Source organism: Tympanuchus pallidicinctus, unplaced genomic scaffold (genome assembly GCF_026119805.1).
Source record: "Tympanuchus pallidicinctus isolate F22 unplaced genomic scaffold, pur_lepc_1.0 scaffold9, whole genome shotgun sequence".
Taxonomy (NCBI): Eukaryota; Metazoa; Chordata; class Aves; order Galliformes; family Phasianidae; genus Tympanuchus; species Tympanuchus pallidicinctus.
Window position 1 is genome coordinate 23,123,559 of NW_026294813.1, and position 23,571 is coordinate 23,147,129.

At 41.8% G+C, this 23,571-nt stretch overlaps 1 protein-coding gene across 3 annotated transcripts in view; it reads left to right on the forward strand.

Annotated features, from left to right (window-relative positions):
* Positions 1 to 23,571, forward strand: part of ALPK2 (alpha kinase 2) — a 40,551-nt gene that overhangs the window by 9,652 nt on the left and 7,328 nt on the right. For all 3 annotated transcript variants that reach the window (XM_052670021.1, XM_052670020.1, XM_052670022.1), the window contains 8 exons: positions 802 to 2,489; positions 6,286 to 9,157; positions 12,510 to 12,657; positions 15,214 to 15,341; positions 15,433 to 15,468; positions 17,235 to 17,509; positions 17,634 to 17,722; positions 22,140 to 22,357. In XM_052670021.1, the coding sequence (XP_052525981.1) occupies positions 1,125 to 2,489; positions 6,286 to 9,157; positions 12,510 to 12,657; positions 15,214 to 15,341; positions 15,433 to 15,468; positions 17,235 to 17,509; positions 17,634 to 17,722; positions 22,140 to 22,357 (5,131 nt within the window). In that variant the 5' untranslated portion in view covers positions 802 to 1,124. The remainder of the gene's footprint in view (positions 1 to 801; positions 2,490 to 6,285; positions 9,158 to 12,509; positions 12,658 to 15,213; positions 15,342 to 15,432; positions 15,469 to 17,234; positions 17,510 to 17,633; positions 17,723 to 22,139; positions 22,358 to 23,571) is intronic.

The following is a 23,571-nucleotide window of genomic DNA, read 5'->3' on the forward strand; positions in this document are numbered from 1 at the left end:
AGTTCTGTTTTGCTGTACCGTTTTGCTACTGCACAACTGTTTGAAAGTAAGATTTATTCAGGAAATTGGAGTTGGCCAGCCTCAGTCCATTTCTCTCACCATAGAAATGGCAAACATCAAGCCACAGAATAGCCCTCGGCACAAGTAGCCCAATAAAATGTAACCAGATGATTTCTCCAGGTATCGCTACAAACGTATTTTAGAATTCAGAATCATTGAATCATCCAGATTGGAAAAGACCTTCAAGGTCCTTGAGCCTGTTCATCAACCTGACCTACTGAGTCCCTTTACTAAATCGTGACATTTAATGCAACTTTGAATCGCATTCCACATGATACTTCCTCCCCACCTATCTCCTTCACGTGTATATTTATATGTATACACACATACACACACACGTCTCTATGATGCCAATGTGACTATCAGCACAGCAGCTATATGGTACCTGTGGAAGCCACGCTTCTGTCAATATTTGCATTGGTCTGCATATTTCTGTTAGCATTTAGAAATGTCTACATGACATGCACTAAAGCATATTCTGTGCTGCCATGTATTTGTGCAGGCAGGCTGAAGGATTTTGCTCCCAGCACAAATCACTTTGGACAGCTGCAACGTCTCCCCTGTGAGTGGCTGTGCACAGCTAACTGGATTACAGCTACCGCTGGTAATGCTTGGTCTGGATTTTTAAATCACAGCGACTCCTTTTTTGGAAATACTTGAACCTGTGTGGCAGTTTACTGTCTGTTAGAAAATATATCATTTTAAAAATAATTTTAAACTTAAGATTTCTCTTATTTGCAGGTGCACAGAGCAAGATGCTGCACTTTATGGAACAGCGTTTGGGAACTGTTTGACAGCTAGGCTGACCTGTTCAACTCTTGCTGAATGATGCACAAAAATCGTGGCTTCCCCAGAATTCTTGCTGACCTGAATGACTCTGAGGGAAACTTGAGACTAAAATGAGCAGAATGAGGAACATTTTTCACAGCACAAGATTTATGCCTACGAGGAATACCCCACGTTAATTTCAACAAATTCTAGCTCTTCAAAAATCAGTGTTTTATTACACAAGAAGCTCGAAAGTATTGTTCAGATGTGAGGAATCCTGAAAATACTTGCATAACATGGAAGACAACACAGGTGTTGAAAACTTATTTAACACGGAGGAAAATACTTGCTGTGCAAGGGATGTATCACAAAATGGTGATGTCCTAAGTAATTTTAACAGCATGGTCTGTGTCGCTGCTGGAAAAGCAGAGAAAAATTGCAGCAGACAGGTGCATTCCCACCCTACAGATCTGTTCAGTGATTGTACAGACAACTGCTGCCTTCACATGGAAGACTTTGTTTCTGGCCATTCCCTGGCAGATGTCCGGGCATGTGAACAGACTGAACTCCACAGGTCTCTAGCCAGGAACACCCTGCTGAGTGAGCGGGACGGTCCCGTAGTAAATCTGGATTATTTTGTAACAGATGATTCTGAAAATTCTGATAGTATTCTGGAGATCTATCCCAGTATAAGTGATGACCTTTATGATTATGGTCCCGAGTTCTTAGAATGTTCAGATGTGCTGACGGTACGTGACAATGAAATCTGGGAAGAGAAATTAAGGTTTTTATTAGAAAGCGACGATGAAGACGATTTAAAGCTCAGTAAGGATTGTGATGGGTGTGCTTACTTCCTCAGTGAAATGCCGTGCCTGTTTCAAGTGTCAGATAACACTACGCCTATGGATACCACCATTGGCCTCTGTGGTCATCACTCAAAATTCAAAGGAGTAAATGTAAGGAGAGACCCCTCTACTTACAGCCAGTCCACTCTGCAGACGGAGATGACTCTCACTGTTGGACAACACCGAGAGAAAACTACTGGTTTGAAAGACAAAGAGAACTGTAAAGTGCCAGTTGCACCTGCAGCCCTTGAAAATGACTATCTTAAAATGGAAGAAAAAGATAATGGAAGTGTACAGCCAGCTGCAGGTTTCTCAACCGATAAACCACGGAGTGCGGATAATGCGCATGCAATGGCGGACTTCTCTGCTAGTGACACAGGTGCTGCTTTGACAAATCTGACTTCAGAAACAATGACAGGAGGCAATATAGACACAGACTTGGTGGGTGAGAGCTCACTGATACCAGAAGAAGGGAGAAGAAATTTGCTGGAAGAAAATGCAAGGCATGCTGTCTCTACCTTAACAGAAAGTCTAAGAAGAAACCTTTTAAAGTTGTTGAATCCTAAAGAGCTTTGCAGATACGTAAGTAATATAGGTCAGTCTTTTCAGACTGCAGCAGAAGTTGAATCCAGCGCTTTGTTCCCAAGTCAGGAAGGTGTCCTTTCAACACAAATCTGTGAGGAGACAGACAGCTTGCAAATGCAGGCTGGTTTGTGTCATACAGAAGAGGCAGATAAGGACTCTCATTGGGAACAGAAAAGGACATGGGATTTGTCTGAGCAAAATCAGGTGCCATATGAAAACGTCTCACCCAGGGTAAGTAAAAGTGTTTATCATTTGATAGTAAGCGCTGTTCTACTGATCTGAATGGTTTTCATCCCTGTTTGTCACAAAATAATGCAAATTTAAATTACTTTGAAAGATACTATTCATGCACTTCTGAATGACAGCTACGTCTGGGAAGGAAATCTGGTTTTGAAAAAGGCCCAAATAATCCATAAGCTGTTCTAATTATAGAGTGAGACTGATAATAGTAAGAGGCACTAATGGGACTCTGGACAGCTGGATAGGGAAATCTGATATTTTGGCTATCGCACAGGTCTTATCAAAGCAATGTTTCTTTCAGCCAGAAAGTTTCTCACATCTCTTTTGTGAGCAGAGAACAGCTTGATTTACTTTAGTTTATATTCAAAGAGCAAAACTGTCTCCATTTATGGTGCTGGAAGCTTTAAACATCGACAAAGGTTTACTCTGAATTTATACCAAGGAGGGGAATTTAATCCAGAGCATTAATGTTACGGAGATAAATCGAGCTCTGCTTTTCTTTTTAAAAGTAAAGCAATGAAAAGTTTAGACATTCCAGTGGAAATGTAAAAAGCAATAACACATCAGGCCACCAAATTGATGCTCTCCAAGGACATACATATTTTATGTAGTTGGAAATTGACGTGGGAAATCAGCATGCTGGCAGCACTGTATCACTGAAACGGTGCTCCACCAACTTCCCTAAGTGAGAATTGGGTCAAACTTTTTATTTCTGATAGTGAAGTCTGAAGATATATATTTATGAGTATTAAATCATAAATATTCTCACTTTACTGATTTTAAAGCACATAGCCGAGTGCACAAAAAAAAAAAAAAAAGTTATAAAAAAATAAACACAAGCTTTTTCCAATTCTGCAGCTCTGCCTCGTTTATATTCTTTAATAATGTCTCCCAGCTGAGAATCAGAGATTGACCATAATCTGGTCACTGGAGTGCCTTAAGCAATCTAAAGTCGCTAAATTCTTACGCCTGAAAAGCATCCATAAGTTTCTCTGTTTTTATGGTACATAAAATTCCCATCACATTTTAGCAGCGCATAATGTACTTACAGACAGAGAACAGTCCCCTGCTGAAATCGACTGACTAATAATTTCCTGGTGTTTTGTGCTGCTGTGCTTTGCATGAGGCATTTTTTCGCTTTTTTCAACTGCAGTACAATAACTTGGATACCAGAACTAGTAAAGAGCAGCTTACACTGGTGTAAGTTCCACGGCCAGGTTTCAGATTGGCTAGTTGAGATTCTTTCTACCTGCAGTCAATAGGGATTCTTCGGGCATCCATGACTAAAACTCTATATTAGATAAAAATTAAATAGGATAGAAATGCCTGCACAGAAAAGGGAATATTACCACACCCCCAAATCCGGGTTTTAAATCACAAAGAGCATGAGGATTAAATTTAGAGGTAAATTCCAAACTGTGTGATCTTGACAGGGAACCAAATAATCTATCCCATCTAGAACCTACTGTCCACGACACAAGAAATAGGTGGGCAGCTTCTCACAAGACCCATAGAGAAAGCCAGAAATTTGTCAACAATCTGCTACTGTAACCTAAGAAAGGCTAGAGAGAATCAACCTCCTATTGCAGCACAGAGGTTTACGTAGAAGCACACGGTTGCATTAGCTGGAGCTCTGTGTTTGAGACAGCTCTGCCAGGGACATTTTGTAGGAAAAATCATCGGTAACCACTTTTGAACAGTTTTCTGCTTTCCTTCTCTGGGATGGATCAGATCTGCTTAGAGCTACATAGCAGCCACAGAGCAACAGCACTAATTACTCTAGGATTTACACTTCCTTTCTTTCCCATTCTCCTCGATGCCAAGCAGCCTCTTACTGGAAATTGCAGTCTGTCCTGTCCAGCTGCTGTCCTGGGTGACCTCCTGCCATTAGATAGACAAAGTGGGAAGCTGCTGACTCTTCCTGCGCCCTTCCTGGTCTAGTGCCAGGTGAAATTCTGTATTTATTTAATGTTGCAAAACAACCTAATAATATAACAAAAAAAACACAACGGTATGGGCTGTATGGTATTACATGCAAGAGAGCCAGGAAGCTTCAGGTCTGCAAAGTTTTCATTCAAGACGCCATCCTTACCTAGTATTCAGCCAGCACCCTCAGCATGAGATCCTCCTGAATTTCATTCAGGGCCGGCATTATCTGGCCTACTGAATGTCAGTGATTTGCACAGAATCATAGAATCATGAAGGGTTGGAAAATCCTCCAAGATCACCTAGACCAACCATCCACCTACCTCCAATATTTCCCACCCAACCATGGCCCTGAGTGCTACGACTACCCTTTTCTTAAAGATCTCCAGGGATGCTGACTCCACCACCTCCCTAAACAACATGTTGCAGAGCCAGACCACTCTTCCAGAGAAGACATTCTTCCTAATAATCAATCTGAACCTCCTCCAGTGCAACAAGAATCCATTTTCTCTCATCCTATTTCTGTTACCTGGCAGAAGAGGCCAACACTCACCTCGCAACAGCCTCCTTTCAGGGAGCCTGCCCTGAGCCTCCTCTTCTCCAGGCAAAGCAATCCCAGTTTCTTCAGCTGCTCTTCATATGACTTGTGGTTAAAGTCCTGCTGGAACTGGGAGGTTCAGAGAGATTCCATGGCATAAGCAAAATTTTTACTGTCTATACTGTTAGCTCATGAAGAATGGTATGTTGTGGTAGCTTATTTATGGAGGATTTTTTTCCTGCTGTTCATCCTGCCAGATCCTCTGTTCATCCTGCCAGAGATTCTCTTTGCTGATTATTTTGTTCTCTATCAAGTCAGAACAGCTTGTTCTCATAAAATTTGAGTTACAACTCAGTTTGATTATCCTTAAATTTATATCACCTCTAGATATTTCTGAATTTCATTATAGCAAAGTAGGGAAGGAAGACTGGCACAAATCATCCATGTGATTGGGTAGTCTGGCAGCGAACAAGAGGATTTTGTCAGATTCCAAGGCAGCCAAAACTGCAAGAATTGCATAGGCCAGTGAAATTGTCCACTGTGGTACTGGCAAAGATTTGCTGCTGTGTGATATCCTAGGAGCTGCCACGTGTGATGGAGAACTGCAGTTCGGCGTGTTTTGTTGAGGGGGCTAAGCTTAGTGAGTGCAGAAATGCAGCTGTGCACTGTGTTCCAACACTGCCGTGAAAGAGAGGGTGTGTGCTGGGAGCAGCAAGAAGAAACGTGGGGATAAGTAAGGGAAGGAAGGAATTGGGTTATACATCAGAAGAAGAAAAGGAAATCGAAAGGGTGCCTGTACATCTGTGATAGGAATCAGTTCAAGGGGGATCAGATTGAAATCCAGCAAATGGTTTCTTGAAGGCCAGTGAACAGCTGTCAGATAGGAACAGGTTTAATGGCAAGCAGTGAATACTAAGGGTGAGGACTGATGCCCCAAACCACTGATGAGTAAGAGTTACTACACATGTTGGGGGCCTGTAAGGAAGATGGAGAGGGATTTTATCAGAGAATGGATAGGATGAGAAGTACAGATTTAAACTAAAAAGGGGAGATTTATGAAGGCAGTGAGGCCTTGGCACAGGCTGCTCTGAAAAGTCCCTAGAGGAGGTGCTCAAGGCCAGGCTGGATGGGGCCTTGGGCACCCTGATCTGATGAGGGACAAGCTATTCATAAACTATGGGTATTGACAAATATAAAAACTGGATCAACAACAGCAACAAAATAATCAGATGCATTTCAATTCAAGATTCTAGTTTGGGTCTGTGCCAAGCAACAATCCTAATTTTCAATTCCATCATGTTTCTTTTTCTTTCTTATTTGTAGAAGCAAGGTGACAGTCTTAAAACCTGTGCCCGAAATTGTGACAGACAACGTATAGAGCCTGAAACAGAAAAGGAAAGCATCTTCATGACTTGCGAGAGTGTAGGAGTCATCCATTCAGCTTCAGAAGCACTCTGTACCGAGAAGACATCACAAGCAAAAAATGCAAATTTACAGGCCTATTCTCAACACGATGCTCCTTGTGATAAGAGAGAGAGTTGTCACCAACAAGTCTCCTGGGAACAAGGAACGGGTATTAGTAGTAATGACAACAAGTCTAAGAATGACACTCCACCTTTTCCTTTATGGGACACAGACTCTGTTCCTGATAAACAAGAATGTTTATGTGCTGTTCTCTCTTCTGCAAAGCTATGTGATGAGCCAGGGGAGAGAGGGCAAAGGTTTGATTTTGACTCACGTGACGGCAATGACACAGATACTCTCTGCAGTATATCATGTGATGCATCTCTGTTTGAAGCTAATCCCCAGTCAGTTCTGGAATCTGGAGAACCTGGGTGCAAAGGAGAAGCCGATTTAGCTGCAGTGCATGACAAACTGTGGAAACTTTTTCACGAAGATGACTCAGACTGTCAAATCCCATTTGAAAACTGTGGAATCACAAGTTTAGAAATGAGGCCGACAGATACCAGAGTCACAGAAATGAACTTCTTGCAGGAGACCTGTTTTGATCATTCTTTGCCTCAAAATCTGATAGAACAGCAGGAACCTATTACACAACCACCTACTAGAGAAAGAACAGAGAAAGAAGACTGCAATGTTTCTAATATCCTACCAAAAACAGATGAAGCATATAATAGTGTATCCAGAGGAAATGTTTTTCTCACAGAAGCAGATGGTACATGTCTAAGTTCTAGCACTGGAAATAAAGCAGAAACACTACCTGTTTGTACTTCAAAAGATGTCTTAAATAGAGAGGTGTGTTTGGAAAAGAAGCCAAATCAAATAATAACTGACAATAATGGATCCATTCGAATGACAGTTTCTTGGGAAGGAAAGCTTGCTGTTAATAACGCTTTCCAGACACGTGATGTGGAATCCCTTCAAGTATTAAAAAGTACTCAGAGTAGCAATTTAGCAAGTGACAATGAAAATTCAGCTTCTGTGTTAGATAAGTCACACGGGACAAGTAGGCAATTACTTCACACTGAGCAGAACATACCCTTGGTACATAAGACTATAACTAAGAGCACAGATGAAGATGACTGTCATTTTAAAGACTGCTATCCAGCAAGAAATAAACTGACATATTTCCCTGAAGGGAAATTTGTTCTCCCCAGTAGTTCCTCTGGTGAAAATACCCATCAGTTTACACATGGAAAACACACTTCTGTTAACGCCATACATGAAAGTTGTGAAGGTGATTTGCATGAGAGAAGAAATCACTCAGACTTGAATGCACAAAATGGCACTAATTCTGGCAGTTATCATCTTTTTAGAAATGATGGCTGTCAAGATGTTCCAGTTGTTTCTAATGCAGAGAAGTACAGTCACCTAATGAAACTGCCCAATTTAATTAAGACTCCTGAAAACATAACATGTAAGAATCTACCTCACAATGCATGCCAAATGACGGAATTACAGGAAAAAGAAACTGTATTCACTCCCACTTCTGAGAATCCCTTATTAACACATTTTTGTGTAGAAGTGCCCCAGTATGAACCAAGTGAAACAGAAAAAGAACAGAGAGGCATTTGCATAGCTGATGAACAAAGGGCTGAAACTTCCTGCAGCTCAGGAGTTAGAGACGTTCCAGAGAGTCAGCCTGCAGCTTCCCCTCCCAACATGTCAGAACAACAGGTATTTTTCCTTGACAACACCTTTAAGTCTCATGAAGAGCTAAAACCAGATTCTTCAAATAATGGGAATGTAACATCAGCATCAGTGAGTACCCCACTGCCAAGAGCAGTTCAAAATGAGTACAGCAACATAGCAAACGATGATTGCAGAGATGTCAGCAATCAGATGGGCATCCAGCAAGAAACCGTGGGAGAAACATCACCATTCTTCATACCTGTAAATCAGTCAAAGGGCACGGTTCACAGTTTGTCAGCAATGGGATCGTCTGGCACAGGAAGTCAAGCACAAGCAGAATGCACACAAATTGCTGTCAAAGTAGATGAAAAAATGAGTAAGTTGGGACCTTTCTGCAAAGCATTGCAGGATGAGTTCCACAGGGTACCTGAAGCACACAAGGAGAGAGCAAACTTGAGTGAAAACAAGCAAGAGATTCAAAGAGCTATTGAGTACAGCCCAGACGATGCTGAAAGGAAGTTTCCTTTGCACACTTTAATTAGCTCCAAGGCTCAGAGACAGATTAGCAATAATATCACTAAGCAGTCCTCTCCTGATTTGACCTCTTCCAGCAAGCTGACTGAGTTTGACTATTCAATTAAGCCTACTCAGTGCCATAAAGATGGAGAAGTCATGACACCAGAGACTGCAGCAGATGGTTTAGCTGGTTTGCCACCAGTTGATTCAGGAGACAACCTGTATTTCCAAAGGCAACCACCCTACAGCACTACTCAGCCATACTCCCTCACGTTGACCACCTATGATCCATTCCCTGTTAATGCAAAAAGGCTAGAGAATCAAGAAAGATCGAAGACCTGCCAGACTTTACCAACTGTTGCTGAGCCTGAGCCCATCAAATGTAAACAACACATAGCAAGGAGTGGGAATGTAGCCACTGGGGCAAAGAAGAAATTACCTCCAGCAACACTATCAAAGAAGCCCCGACTGTCAGAGAGAGGAAATGCTAGTAAGGATCCTAGCTGTGTTAAAAGTGAGGCCAACATCGTCTACAAAGAAAACAAAAAAGAGCAAAGGAAGCTAATTTCAAAAAAGGATAGCAAAGGTAAGAGAAAACTGATTTTTGTTTCGGCCCTTTCCCGTCCTTCAGTCTTCAGTAGGAAGATAATAATGGTTAAACACTCCGCAAGCCTTCTTCAGTCAAAATCGCATCAATCAGAAGTGTCTTGCCATCACTGATGTTAATTTCTCATTGTGATGACTTAACTGTTTGTATCCCTATGCCACAGAACTGATATCTCCCTAGAATCCTTTTCCTACCTGGCAAATACATTTATCAACTTCATATCCTTTTTGAATTAGCTATTTCTTTGTCAACTCAAGTCAGTTATTATAGAGGTGGATAGCATGGTGGTAGCACATGACAGCATGGTATAGCAGCTGCTAGCCCAGTACTATCACGTTGTTATGTTCCTACAGGCAGTGTTCCCAGTTATGCTCCTACATGGTGGCTCCTAAATGCAATTACGCTATCTTGATTTCGAAATTTGCTCAAAAATGACACTGATGAAATTAACATTTTTAAACTGACCTTAAAAAAAAAAGCACAGAAGTGAAAGGAGGTTGTTTATCAGGGCTCCTAGGAGATTGCTAATGGATAAAACAAAATGCAGATGGGAGCAGCAGTGTAACAGCTAGACAGATGAGATGTTTGTGGTTTCTATGGATACTTTGCAAGGATCAAGCTCTTTCTTTCACCTTTTAATGTTGCTTTTTATGTTCATATACTGAAATAATTTTAAAGATAAGACTGAGCAGTGACTCAAGGTAAGCTAAAAAACTGTGACGCTTGTCAGAGATTCTAATTAAAGTGCAGTCTGCTCAGACTTTAAAAAGCAACTTTATTCACATGTGTCCTTTGCAAGAGTGTTTTTGCCTACAAGAAATGACTGTGAAAGGGAATGATGGGAGATAAGCTACACTGAGCAGGAAAAAAGGCTAGACATGGTGGGAATTTGTACAAGGAGGTCTGCTAATATGTCTGCTGGCCCAAAAAGGGTAACTGGAAGCACAGAGCTCTATCAGAAATTACCAGAGAACCTCGTGTATGGGAGAAGGAGAGACACATTCCTTCAAAGTATAACAAGAAAACAGCAACTACTGAGAAGAGCCTAGCTTTTCCAGGTGTCTAAGCCTGGACTTGAAGAATGTTTTAAACATTTTGCTTTTCATTGTTGAGCTGGATTTTCTTCTTCTGCTTCTGACCAGCTGCAGTCCAGATTGAAGTCAGTGTGTGTTTATACTTCAGAGTGTCTGCATGGTCCTTTTCCCAGCATTATGGAGAGGCTGGTATGCTTAGCGTGGCATTCACTGAGGACATTCTCTTTTGTATTATTTTCACCTCCAACAGAAATTGCTCTGTGGCCAGGGCAGGAAAACTGGAGCCTTTCGTTCTATTTCCAGCGCTGTCACATACTCTCTGCGCCATTTCAGCCCTGATTCATGAAGGTTCTTAGGCCTAAGGACTTAAGTGGTTACAAGGCAAACATAGCAGTGAATCCCAGGTGCCTGACCCCTTGGGTCGGATTCAGCATTCCTTGGGCATTAGAGGGGGAAAGTTAGGCTGCTGGCATGGGGATTCCTGAGAGAGAAGTGTCATGCCAGCTCATTCAGTGTGCAGCAGAATTAACACGGCAGGAAACACGACACCCAGCGTGTTGCATCCCTTACGCCTGGCAGGGATGTCTCACTCGAGTGCAGGGATGTGTCATGATTCCCAAACCTCTCCCTAAGCGTATGTCCATTCCCTCTCACAACAAAAATAAGCAAAACCCATTTCTTAACTTCTTTTCTCAAGGCAAAGAGTGACTCTCCCCATCTCTCTCAAGCTTCGTGACCAGCACCGTTGCCCAGGACACATCGTGCGGGCTCCAGCCTACACCCTGAGCCCTGGGTTCCTGATGCCACAGCCATGTGCCTGAGCAGGGAGCTGAGCCGTCAGGGCCTTCCCTGAGCTGGGCAGGATATTTTCCTTCTGGAACCTCAATAACTGATTGTCTCTGCACAGTGGTCCATCTTTGGTAAAAGTACCAAGTCCTGTGACTGGAAAGCAGGGACTGGAAAGCAAATGGCATCCTGGGCTCCATCAGCAGAGGAGTGGCCAGCAGGGACAGGGAGGTGATTGTCCCCCTCTGCTCTGCTCCTGTGAGGCCCCATCTGCAGTGCTGTGTCCAGGTCTGGAGCCCCCAGTACAAGAAGGACAGGGAGCTGTTGGAGAGGGTCCAGAGGAGCCACAGAGATGATCAGGGGACTGGAGCACCTCCCCTACGAGGACAGGCTGAGGGAGCTGGGCTTGTTCAGCATGGAGAAAAGAAGGCTGCGGGGTGACCTCATGGCAGCTTTCAGTACCTAAAGGGAGTCTGCAAACAGGAGGGGAGTCAACTCTTGGAAATGGGAGATAACAGCAGGACAAGGGGAAATGGTTTGAAGGTGAGGGAGTGAAGATTGAGGTTGGATGTCAGGGGGAAGTTCTTTGCTATGAGAGTGGTGAGGTGCTGGAACAGCTGCCCAGAGAGGCTGTGATGCCCCGTCCATCCCTGGAGGTGTTCAAGGCCAGGTTGGATGGGGCCCTGGGCAGCCTGGGCTGCTCTGAAATGTGGAGGTTGGTGGTCCTGCGTGTGGCAGGGGGTTGGAGATTCATGATTCTTGAGGACCCTTTCAACACTGGCCATTCTGTGGCTCTGTGACTCTGTGACTTGCTTTAGATGCAGGAAATGAATTATTTGGAGAAGGAAATAAAGGCCACAGCCATTGCCAAGTGCTTTTGCTATTGGTGGAGTCAATATCTAACCGCTGAGTGTGGGTTCCTCCTCCTCCCTGTGTTTAAAGGAAATGGGACCATCGCTGCACCTTACAAGAAAAACCAATGCTGGCAGTGTGGATTAGATGTGTCACAAGAGCACCCTGCAGACCGGGTGCCTCATGGGACTTGGAGTAGTTTCTCTCAAAATCTGTGAGTGGGTTAAAAAATGCACCAGTTACAAGAATTCAGCTAGGTGAATTCTAACGTTGTAACCCCATGGTGTGCTGGACCTTTGTGGTGTCTGTTCTTGTGCCAACAAAACTAGCTACCCATTCAGTCAGTGAGAATGTGTTCTGAGCAAGAAGTCATTTTATGTTGTTGCCCTTTCAAAATAGAGCTTCCCTTGGTTTTATTCTGTAAATTCAGAATGTCTTTGCATTGAAAACATTTCCACTGACTGTGGGGGCACTGAATTATTCTTTTAAAACCTCTGTATTTTAAACCCTTGGGTCTCTGTACTATAAAAAAATGTGGCTCTTTACCAGTATTGCTGGATTCATGTTGTTAGTGTGTGCAGAACATTCTGGAATTCCATTAAAATTCCAAAACGCTCTCATGATCTTCCAGTCCTAAACTACAACTCTTCTGTTTCAAGCTCCCAAGCTGCTGAAGAAAATCCAAGCGGAGCTATTCCCCGACTGCTCTGGAAATATCAAGCTGTGCTGTCAGTTTGGAGATATTCATGGAGACTCCACCATTACATGGACTAAAGACTGCAAGCTACTAGCTCAGCTGCAGAGAAAGTAAGTGAACGTTTTTGTCAGGCTGACAGCTTATGAATAGCTGCTGTGAAAATACTCTATTGGGCAGCGACTGACTCTTTAAATGTAGTAACAGCATCAGTATTATTGGTGAACAAAATATATTAACAGAGTCATTAAAAAGCGTATCTTCACACAGTGCATTCATTTGTTCTGGTTTGCATTCCATCACTCGTAATTCCTCTCAGCTCATTCATAACCAGTCTCATGGAACTTTCAAGTGCAGTAAAAGGTCATATGAAGTTTCAGTCTCCAGGCCAAGCGATATAAACACGCCTGGTTAATGTGGCAGGCTGTCCTCGTGTGTTGGAAATGAACTGCTGAACCAACTAGCATGCAGTGTAGAGCTTGAAGTGATCACTCTTTGAACTTCATATTCTGTATCAAATGGAGCTTGAAGCTGATTGGACTAAAAGACAGAGTTGTATTTCAGGAAAATGATCTCTCCCATCAACACAGCCAGTTAACTTGACACCAAGTGACTAGAGGCAGTGCAGCGAGAAGGGTGGAAAATAAAGGCCTCTTGAGGTCTTTATCGGGATCATTTCCAGCGTGTCCTAAAACCACATTTTTATGAAATAAGGTTTTTTTCCCACTGTGCAGTAAATTTTTTGTAAAACGTAGTTCTTGAAATTCGTTTGTGTTTCAAAAAATCAAAATCAACACTACTCAAGGCAAAAGAAGGAAAGATGTTTCCGTCAGAAGGCACGATTCTGCTTAATCTGGAATTTTTATAGGAAGGCATCTGCTAAGATACTAATTTAAGTGGAGAGCAAATATGAATTTTTGAGACTTCCCATGTCATCCTGATTCTTGTCATTTTACCCAAACTGTTTTTTATTATTGTGTTATCACGTTGGTTGTGGATATCACCATATAATATTATGTGCTAGGTAATTTCGCTGTGTTTAAATGAAGAAACGCTGCAATGATGAAGAATGAATTAGTTTTGCATTGTTAAACACGATATGTGGTAACAAATCAGAAGAGACTCGTAGTTACCATTTTTATTGCACAATGTTCAGTAAAGTTCTCCCTTTAAGCCTCCCTTTAATCAAAGCTGAAATCCAACCAGTAATTCTGACAGTTTTGTTTGAACCCAAGCACTGTTTGTTGCATTGGAAATATACATAAATCTTTATGATTACATAATGTGGATCATATATATCTTAACTTTTTCTATCAATAGGAAGCAATTGCAAGAAATTATGCAACAAATCTTTAAAATGTTATTACCTGTCAATATATTGGAAAATGTATTGAAAAATACATACTGATAGTGACATTAATAGATGCTAAGTCAGTTCATTTAGAAACTAGTGTTGGGTAGAATTAGTTCCCCAGTGTTCCAGAGTTCATGAAACTTAATGCTGGCAAGAATACCAACAAAACTGTGCACACCTTCACTAGTTCACTTCAAAGAAGACTTAAAACACAGTGGCCCAGTCTCCATAATCCATGTGTGGATTGTCTGCGATTGCTGAGAAGCACTTCCAAGGACATCCAGTGTGGTGCAGTTGAAGGTCTTTGTGGTTTAAAAGGAAAAGCATGGCACTTAGACATAGCACTGTTTCTCTGTGGTTTTACTGCTTCCAGAGTTAGCTTGCATCTGTAAGTACTGCATCTGCACTCCTGTGCCACTGCACCCTCTCCAATAACATTTGCTGGTGGTCCATCACTGAAGCTGCATACACAGATGTCAGACAGCAAACATCTAGCTTGAAAAATGAAAGCAAATGAGTGGGAAATACTGAGTGAGAAATTACAAAGATGGAATGGGGAGGGGCACAGAAGAAAAGAGAATACAAAGCAAAAACTGGACATTATTGGAAAAATGGGGGGAAATCTGTAAACACAGGGAAAACTGACGCCAGCTGAGAACAAGAAAATAAAAATTGTTAAGCACACTGGCTCCAAAGTGCAGCAGAGTAATAAGTACATTCTCAATTAAACCTCTTCTTAACTAACCTGGATTGATTTCAGTCAGCAAGTTTTAATACTCACTCCTGCACAAGATTTATTGATGTACATGCCAAAACTTAATCATATAGTCGGCTAAACTGAAACTTTGCTAACTTGTGCAAAGCCAGGATCAGGCTTGGTTTCCAGTCAGCACAAAGCCTATTGCTTCCAGTCACATCAGTCAGTGCTCCCTGCCACTGCTCAGTGTTTCCAAATATTCCAATGCACAGTTTTCCAAATATTGTATGTATCAACAGGAAGATTTATATTTTCTTGTAGCACCATTGTACTTTATGTATATGCCATGATATGAATGGGAATATTATATTAATATGTGATTTAATTCTTTGTATACAAATTTAGTTGAGCTAGTTTATCTCAGAGTGTAGTAGGAAAATCTGTTGTGAAGCACTTAATAGAATGAATGCTTCTAAGAGGCTGAAATAAATAAAATATTTTATCTACTTGCACCTGTTTTGAATAAGTCTTTACGACATAGACAGAAATTTCAGGGACTGATACATGGAAATATCCTTTAGAAATATTCACATGAAAAATGAACATATTCTGTTCCAGTGCCCAGGATGACTCTCCCGTCTCTTTGGCAATAGCTAAAGCCAGTAACAAAGACCAAGGAATGTATTATTGCTGCTTGAGTAACACATACGGAAGGGTGACTGCTGAGTTCAATCTGACTTCTGAAGGTAAATACTAGTTTATAATTCATTTAGTACTAACGACAATGACAGTTTCCATTCATATTTCTTGAAAGTCTCTTTCTTTGTTTCTTTGCAGTCTTGGAACATCTCTCAAATTTTCAGAATTTTGAAGGTAAGCATGCGCATCTAGTAAATTGTGTGATTAAATCTTTGTTCCTTCTTCCTTCCAAGTAGAAAAAAGGATGAAAAAACATAGCCAAAATAATTAGCAGCTTAGTCATCCAAAATGTGCAGGCTCTTGATTTTGAGGTACAAACTATTCTCAAATCTTTCTACATTCAGTTGAACTGGGTTTATTGTTGCTTATTGTTATCTAAGAATTTATGAAGTTACTAAGAAGCTGCACTGTCTTTGTGAATTTGGCCCAAGACATAGAGTGAGCTCTAAGGAACTTTTCAGATGTGGAACCCTTTGGATAAGGAAATGAATAGCCATGCTAAGATAGTTGTAGTGAACTGTAGTTGGTTAGCAAATAGCTGGAGTGCAGTAGTGTAACCAGTTTCAGCTGAGTCTCCTAATTTGCTCTGTATCATTTTCTGGTTTTTATCTCTCACCCAATTATAGGACTGTATCACAACTCAGGTTGGAAGGAACCCTAGGGGCTCATCTTCTGTTCAAAGCAGAGTTAGGTATGGGGTGAGACCAGGCTTCTTATGGCTTCATCCAGTGAGGTCTTATTATTTTGGGTAATTATGTGAATACAGCTGTTTAGAACTTGGGCTTGAATTCTGTTGAGGAAAGTGCATTTATGAAGGTACAGGGCACTGTGTAAATTGATAAGCCTATGCATGATACAGTCCAGGTGAAAGTTCATTGGAGATCTGAGGAATACTCGGAGTTCAGATCTGTGGTTGGACTTGTAGGTTCTTCAGATGATGCGTAGCTTTGGGTTCAGCTGTAGTATACGATCCCTTTAAATTTTCAGGCTGAAATGCAATGACCAAACACGTCCAGGATTCTACAGATCTGCAGACAGTCTGCCAGAGACATTTTAAGAGTTTTGCCACAGTAAACTATGGGAAGCTCATGTTTTGCTAGATATCTTTCCTTTTTTTTTTGTACTCGACTTTGCTCTAACATCAAGAATAAATTCCACTTGAATTCATGGGAGTTTTGTTGATGAAATACCTTCATATAGGATAGAATGGTTTGTGCAGGGCGTCAGAGTACACACCATGGCAATCTATTCAGTTGAACTTGTCTTTGTAACTCGTCACTAATGTGATGCACTAGCATTTCACATTTAGTAAACAGTGAAACAGCATTGCATCATGGGGCACAGTACTGAGTACACAGAGACATAGATGCACACAGTGTACAGAAAGCTGTTTTGGCAGAAAAACTGTATTTGAACACATGGTCTTTGCAAGGCACCTGCTGTGTAACTTTACTCCAAGACACAGGCAGGCATTATGATTTGGAATGCTTTTCCCATATGTTATCTTGTGTTTAATCACACTCGGCATATGTCTTGCTGTGCTGCAACTAAAAATAGGCAGTGCATTGTGAATTGGTTTATCATCCCTGAACATGCTGTACTAGTAAAGAAGTTTGTTCAGCCAATTGTCTGTGGGGTTTTGTTGTTTGTTTGTTTGTTTTTAATTTTTTTTTTCTTGAAGAATAAGATGAAACATCTAGTTCCTGGTTAAAATAAACACAGGGCTTCTCATGGAGCAGGACTGTTTCTTAAAGGAGGGGGGACCCAGGCCCTTAGTAATGCAAATGGGGCCACTGTTTCCATAGAGCCTCTTCTTTAAATATCTATTTAAATATCTATTTAAACATCTAAATATGGTGAAACGCATTCATCCTCCCATGTCCACCCCCTTCCCCTTGACTGCAGAAAGGTGTGCAGAACAAAGTGGCATTGTGTTTCAGGTGTGGAAGAAATTGAATTCATGCAACTCATGTTCAGAGAAGATTTCATCTGTGACAGCTATTTTGGTGGGAACCTGCATGGAATATTAGCTACAGAAGAGCTTCACTTTGGTGAAGGCATGCATCGGAAAGCCTTCCGAAGTAAAGTGATGCAAGGCCTCGTGCCAGTTTTCAGTCCTGGACACCCTTGTGTTCTCAAAGTGCACAATGCTATCACATATGGGACCAAGAGTAAGGATGATCTAGTTCAAAAGAACTACAAACTAGCACTGCAGGTAAGGCTTCTTTGCAAGTGAAAGTGCAAAGTGCAGCCCTTTGCAAGTGAAAATTGTGGAGAAAAGCTGTCTGGGAAATACTTAAACAGCTGACCTGTCAAATGTTTTGCATAACATTCCTTAGGAATGCTACGTCCAAAATACTGCAAGAGAGTATGCGAAGATATATGCAGCTGAAGCTGAACCTTTGGAAGGCTTTGGAGAAGCACCGGAGTGAGTACCATACGTAAACATACAGATAGATTTTATGATTTACCCAAGCAGCAGTTGTGTGTCATACAGCTATCTGCTTACTCCCAGTGGGAATTTGGAGAGTGAATTGGGGAAAAAAGTAGAACTTGAAGATTACTAAGATGGAATAATTATATGTGTGTATATATACATACTTATGTACAAAATAAGTGGTGTACAAAACAATTGCTCACCACCCAATGCCCACAGAGTCTCCAAGCAGCAGCTACCCCCCTGTTTTATGTTGTGGGTTTTTTTTTTTACATATATCATATGGTTTGGAATCCCTTTGTCCGGTTGAGATTAAGTGTCCTGATTCTGTCTCCCAGTCCCTCACTGTCAAGACAGTATGAGAAGCTGAAAGGTCCTTGTCTCTGTGCATCCCTGCTCAGACACAACTAAAATATCAGTGTTATCAACAGCGTTTTCCTCCTAAAGCCAAAACACAGCACCATACCAGGCACTACGAGAGAAAGTCAGCTCTGTTCTAGCTGAAACCAGGACAACTGGCCTGTGTGTGCAACACCTTCCCACTGTCTGCTGAGTGCGATTTCTAAAGAAGAAAGGGAATAGTTTCTTTCATATCAGAAATTTTTAATTTCCCCAATATGTGTACATCAGCCTAACAACTCAGTACGTACTCATCTCTGCTGCTGAGGCTGGGAGATGACACGTAGAACATTTGGCAATAGATGTTATATGAAGGATTTGCTGTTCCAATCTCAAGCTACTATGTAGGGTTGAGTTTGCAATGGTTGAAATTCCATCTGCCTTGCTTATATATGCTTGACAGCAGGCTAAACCTCCATCTCCTTTTAGACAGTTGAAGATTTTCTCCTGTGCACTGATTACTGAAAAAAAAAAAATAAAAAATAGAGCTGTGTTCTCAGCAGCATCCACAAAAAACTCAAGTTGATTGGTTTAGGGTCCTATCCACAGACAAGGCATAAAACATTTTATGACTCATCTTGCAGACTCAAACTACAAAAAGCTAAGCCTCGCTAATCAAGTGTAGCATGTGGTTTAGTACTGCACCATATCTCCCCCTCTTCACTAATTAGCAGAATTTCTATTCACATCATCCACAGTGGCAGCCATTTCATGCTGCACCAGAAGGGAACAGGAAGGCTGGACCAAGTCCATCTGAGTACTTCGTGTGCAGTGCACATGCTCAACACGGCTGCATTATTTTATTTGTAGCTCTTAGATCAAACTGTCAGTGCAGTGAAGTGGCAGTGTGCTAGGGCAGGAAAAAAAGGACAGACCAGAGAAAAAAACGAAGCTGTTATGTAAGGATTATAAAGGAAGCTAAATTGTCAAAACCACGTTTCACAGGGTGTCCTTTTTTTTTTTTTTTTTTTTTTTTTTTTGTAATTATGCAGTAAGCATGGACTAATACATTGACACTGCAACTGCTTCTACACAGACACAAAGGCTTCTCCAAACAAATCATTTCAGCTCTACCTGAAAAGCGACCCCTAGAAAGGCTCCTCAGAGCAACCTTTTCAGCATTAGAAAAAGCAGTGGAGATAGCAGTGAAATCTTTCAGGGAAAACATTTGTGCTAATCAGCCTCCTTTTTGGAAATACATTATTCTTTACAGAATTTCTGTTCTAGAGATTTCTGTAGATGTGGGATATAATTTTAAAATGAAAGAAAAAGCATGTACTGCACAAAACCTAGAAGTCTGGCACAAATAGTAGGCACATGAAAGGTTCAGATCTGATTGTTTTATTCTAAATAGTTGGTTAGAAGACATCAGCTGGAGAGAAAAGAGGTAAAGTGCACGTAATTTTTTTGCTTTTCTGTTCCCTTCAAAATACTAAGTCTTGATCTTCTTTTTCTAGCCAACCCTTGTCAAAGCAAAATTGTATTTAAAGGAGTATTTTATAACGAAAATAGAGCAAAAGAAAAGTCATTTTCATTCTCCAGAGTTGTCTTTACAGTTAAAGCTTTAATCTATCCGTGCACATCTAACTATAATAGAAAAATGAGAGAAGAACAGAGAAAGCTCTGCCCTATAATAATCAGTGGACTGGCATCTCGACACCTATGAAGGGGCAGGACAGAAAGAGAAAGAAGAGATTCTGTGGTGTGACGGTTACTTTACAGTGGAGTTCTACAAGCACTTCTATTATCCCTGCACCTATTTCTTTTCCTTTCAGAGTTCAGTGATATGAAACTACTTCTGTAATTGACTGTGGTTTAGGACTAGGAGACTTACACAGAAGTACTCTGTTTATATATGGTTCTATGACCCATGATTGATTCTTTTAGTTATCCTTTTGGTATATACAGGACACCTCCATGCATTCATAGCCCTGACATTTTCACCACCTCTTAGAGGTATGTTTGGAAGTAAATATACCACTCCTTTGGAAATGTTTCTCTCTGAGATAAGGCTTTTTGTAAGAAAGCAAGTAACTGGAAACCTGCTTTTGTAAAACTAATGACAGTCATTTCCCCCATTTGTTCTGAGACTGTGTCAGGAGTTCTTGTGAACTAGCTGGAAAACATGGTGATGTTCCGTGACAAACTTCAGCTGAATGGCTTTCCAAAATTATCTTACCCCAAAGCAGTATTTAATTCCACTCTAATACACACAGATGTGATTTTTTGCTTACTTCTAAGATTTCAGTGTTGGAGATTTGTACTGCAACATCAGGAAACTGCCTAATACGGAGTTATCCCAGCACAAACAAAAGCAGACAATCTGTGAAGGCGTTTACTGCTTTCCAGATAGCAAGAACTCTGCTAACCAAGTATCATAAGCTCATGGAAGCACAGAATGTCCTGGGTTGGAAGGCCCAGGTCCACTCCTAGCATGGACTAATTGCCCACTACCAAATGACTATGACCAGGGCCCCATTCAGTCCCTGCAGGGATGGAGAACCCACACTTCTCTGGGCATCAGTGCCAGAGCTCACTGCTCTTTGAGTGAAGAATTTTTCCTCCTAACATCTGACATAAATGTCTCCTCTTTTCGTTTAAAATTGTTCCTCCTTGTTCTATCACTATCTGCCTGTTTGAAAGTCGCTCTCCTTCCTCTTTATTAAAAGCTTCTTCTAAGTTCTGGAAGGTTGCAGTGAGGTCTCCCCAGAGCCTCCTCTTCTCCAAGCTAAACAAACTCAATTCCCTCAACCTTTTCAACGCCTCAACCTCTCCCTCCATAGGAGAGGTGTTCCAGTCCTCTGAACATTTTCATGGTCCTTCTCTGGATCCACTCCAACAGCTCTGCATGGGGACACCAGGCCTGGACACAGTACTCCAAATACAGTCTCAGAAGGGCAGAATAGAGGGGGACAATCCCCCACCTGGGATTTGAGTAGTGTGGATCTCCTGGAAAGAGTCTGGCAGAGGGCCATGAAGATGCTAAAAGGCCTGGAGCATCTCCCCTGCGAGGAAAGGCTGGGTGACCTGAGTGAGAAAAGGGAAAGAGCCTTGAGAAGATTGGGAGGGAATCTTATTAATGTTTGTAAATATACCTGTAGGAGTCAAACGACATGGCCAACCTCTTTTCAGTGTACTGTGGGGACAGGACAGGGAAAACTGCCTTCAGATGGAGCGTGGCAAGTTCCACAGCAATATGCAAAGAACTTCTTCATGGTGAGGGTGACAGAGCACTGGCAAAGGCTGCCCAGGGAGGTTGTGGATTCTCTTTCTCTGGAAATGTTCAAGGCGATGATGATCTCTGGATGATGATCACAATTCGGTGATTCTGTGATCCATTCCTCCCCTCTGCCTTCCCTCTGTTGATGCAACCCAGAATACTGTTGGCCTTCCAGGCAGCAAGTTCACAAGGCTGCCTCATGGCCAGCTTTTTGCTCATCAGAACCCCAAAGTCCTTCTCCACAGGGCTGATCTTGGAGCACACAGTAAGAGTTGTTCTCTTACTCTGTACGCATACCTGGGATTGCTCTGACCCAAGCGCAGCAACTTGTACTTGGCCTTGTTGAACCTTTTTTGGTTCATATGGACCCAACTCTCAAGCCTGCCCAGGTCCCTTTAGATGGCATCCCTTCCTTTTGCTGTATCAGCTGCACCAATCAGCTTGGTGTCATCAGCAAACTTGGTCCCACTATCTGTCTCATCGATAAAAATGTTAAAAAACACCGGCCTTAAGAGGGGCCCTGGGGGATGCCACTCATCACTCCCTCTGCCTGGAAACAGAGGCACTGACCACAGCCCTCTGGCTGTGACCATTCAACCAATTCCTTATCCGCCGAATATTCCACCCTTCAAATCCATATCTGTCCAGTTTAAATCTGAATATTATCCAGATCTCTCCTGTCTTGGTAGCTGTTCCTTCGCTCTCCGTGATCACTGGCTAATTTGTTTGTCTTACTCTTTCACTGACTGAGCTTGGTGTATTTTATTATTTCGTATCCCTTAATTTCAGGATCATTCCTATTTTTCTTGTTCATCGTCCTGCTAACAATATCCCCTATGCAACAGTGGAGGAGGAGCTGATTGGGGAGTTTGTGAAATACTCCGTCAAGGATGGCAAGGAGATCAATTTCCTGAGGAGGGACTCAGAAGCTGGCCAGAAGTGTTGCACCTTCCAGCACTGGGTGTATGAGAAAACCAATGGGAACTTGCTTGTCACTGACCTGCAAGGTGAGTTATCTGAGCAGGGCAATAAAATGATTATATTCATAGTCAAACTGCATAGATGCTGAATTTCCAGGGACCAACTTCTGAGTGATATTCCTGGCATTTTATGGCTCCTTCTGTAAACATGTAATGGGCAAAGCCTTCTCCAGATGGGGACAGTACCCTGGCCTATAACTGGAGATGTAATCAGGGCGTCTCTACATGTAGGTGTGGAGACTGAGTTGTTTTTGCTTGGGAGACTCAGGACTGCACTACAGGGGTACCTTACATGGGTTGTATGCAGAAGCAGTATTCCCATGTTCATTTGGTTCATCTTGTGCTCAATTGACAGATCTGTTTTTTGCTACTTAGAGTGTATGTGTGGTTTGAGTCTGGCAACTCTGCACCATGCTTCCTGGAGTTGTGTATGCATGCTATTGCTCTGTTTCCCATGCAGGGATCTCTTATACTCTTAAATCACCTACAGACAGGGATTATGAAAAAATCTTAAGTACTCCCACAGCCCTTATTATCCTAATTTGTGCCTTACTGGAGAATTTGTCTGCCACTTTGCTAATTTCCTGTCCCTTATCATGTTACTACTTGAATCATTTAGTAGCAAGAGGCTAGAAGCAATGCTCAAGTCTGGATCTGTTATGCAAACAGAAAAGTTTCATACTTCAAGTTTTCAGTGAATGTATTTATGCAATAGCTGCCACAGTAAAAAGATAGTGCTGTGTGTGAGCTCAGAGGCATTGCAGCAGTGCAACCACATAACATAAACTACAAGATTAATTTCATGGTGCTGTCCCTCAAATTGAAAAACAAGCTGTTGTACAAAATGTTTTACTATTCTTAAAACTTCAGTTTCAATTACTGTAGCGCCTAAATAGAAAAATTAGTAAAGGGGACATTGAAAGTATTTGTACTGAGATCTCTTTCAGTATCATATAGACACTGAGATTTACTCTTTGCAAGAGCCTTTGGTGAAGAGGAGGCATACTGCAAATATAGATTTTTTCAGACAGTTCAGATCACATGCATTCTTTTCATACAGCATCTCTTGCAGGTCAGAATAAAAGGCACGAGAGAGAGAGCTAGGACATTTTCCTTTTTAGCTTCTTCTGAGTGCACTGCACTTACTTGTGTGTGTGTTACCCTAGAGAACAAATCACGTGCATGATTCTCCACTGTGTTAGCTGCAGCAAAAATGTATTGTGCACTACTGTGACATTTGT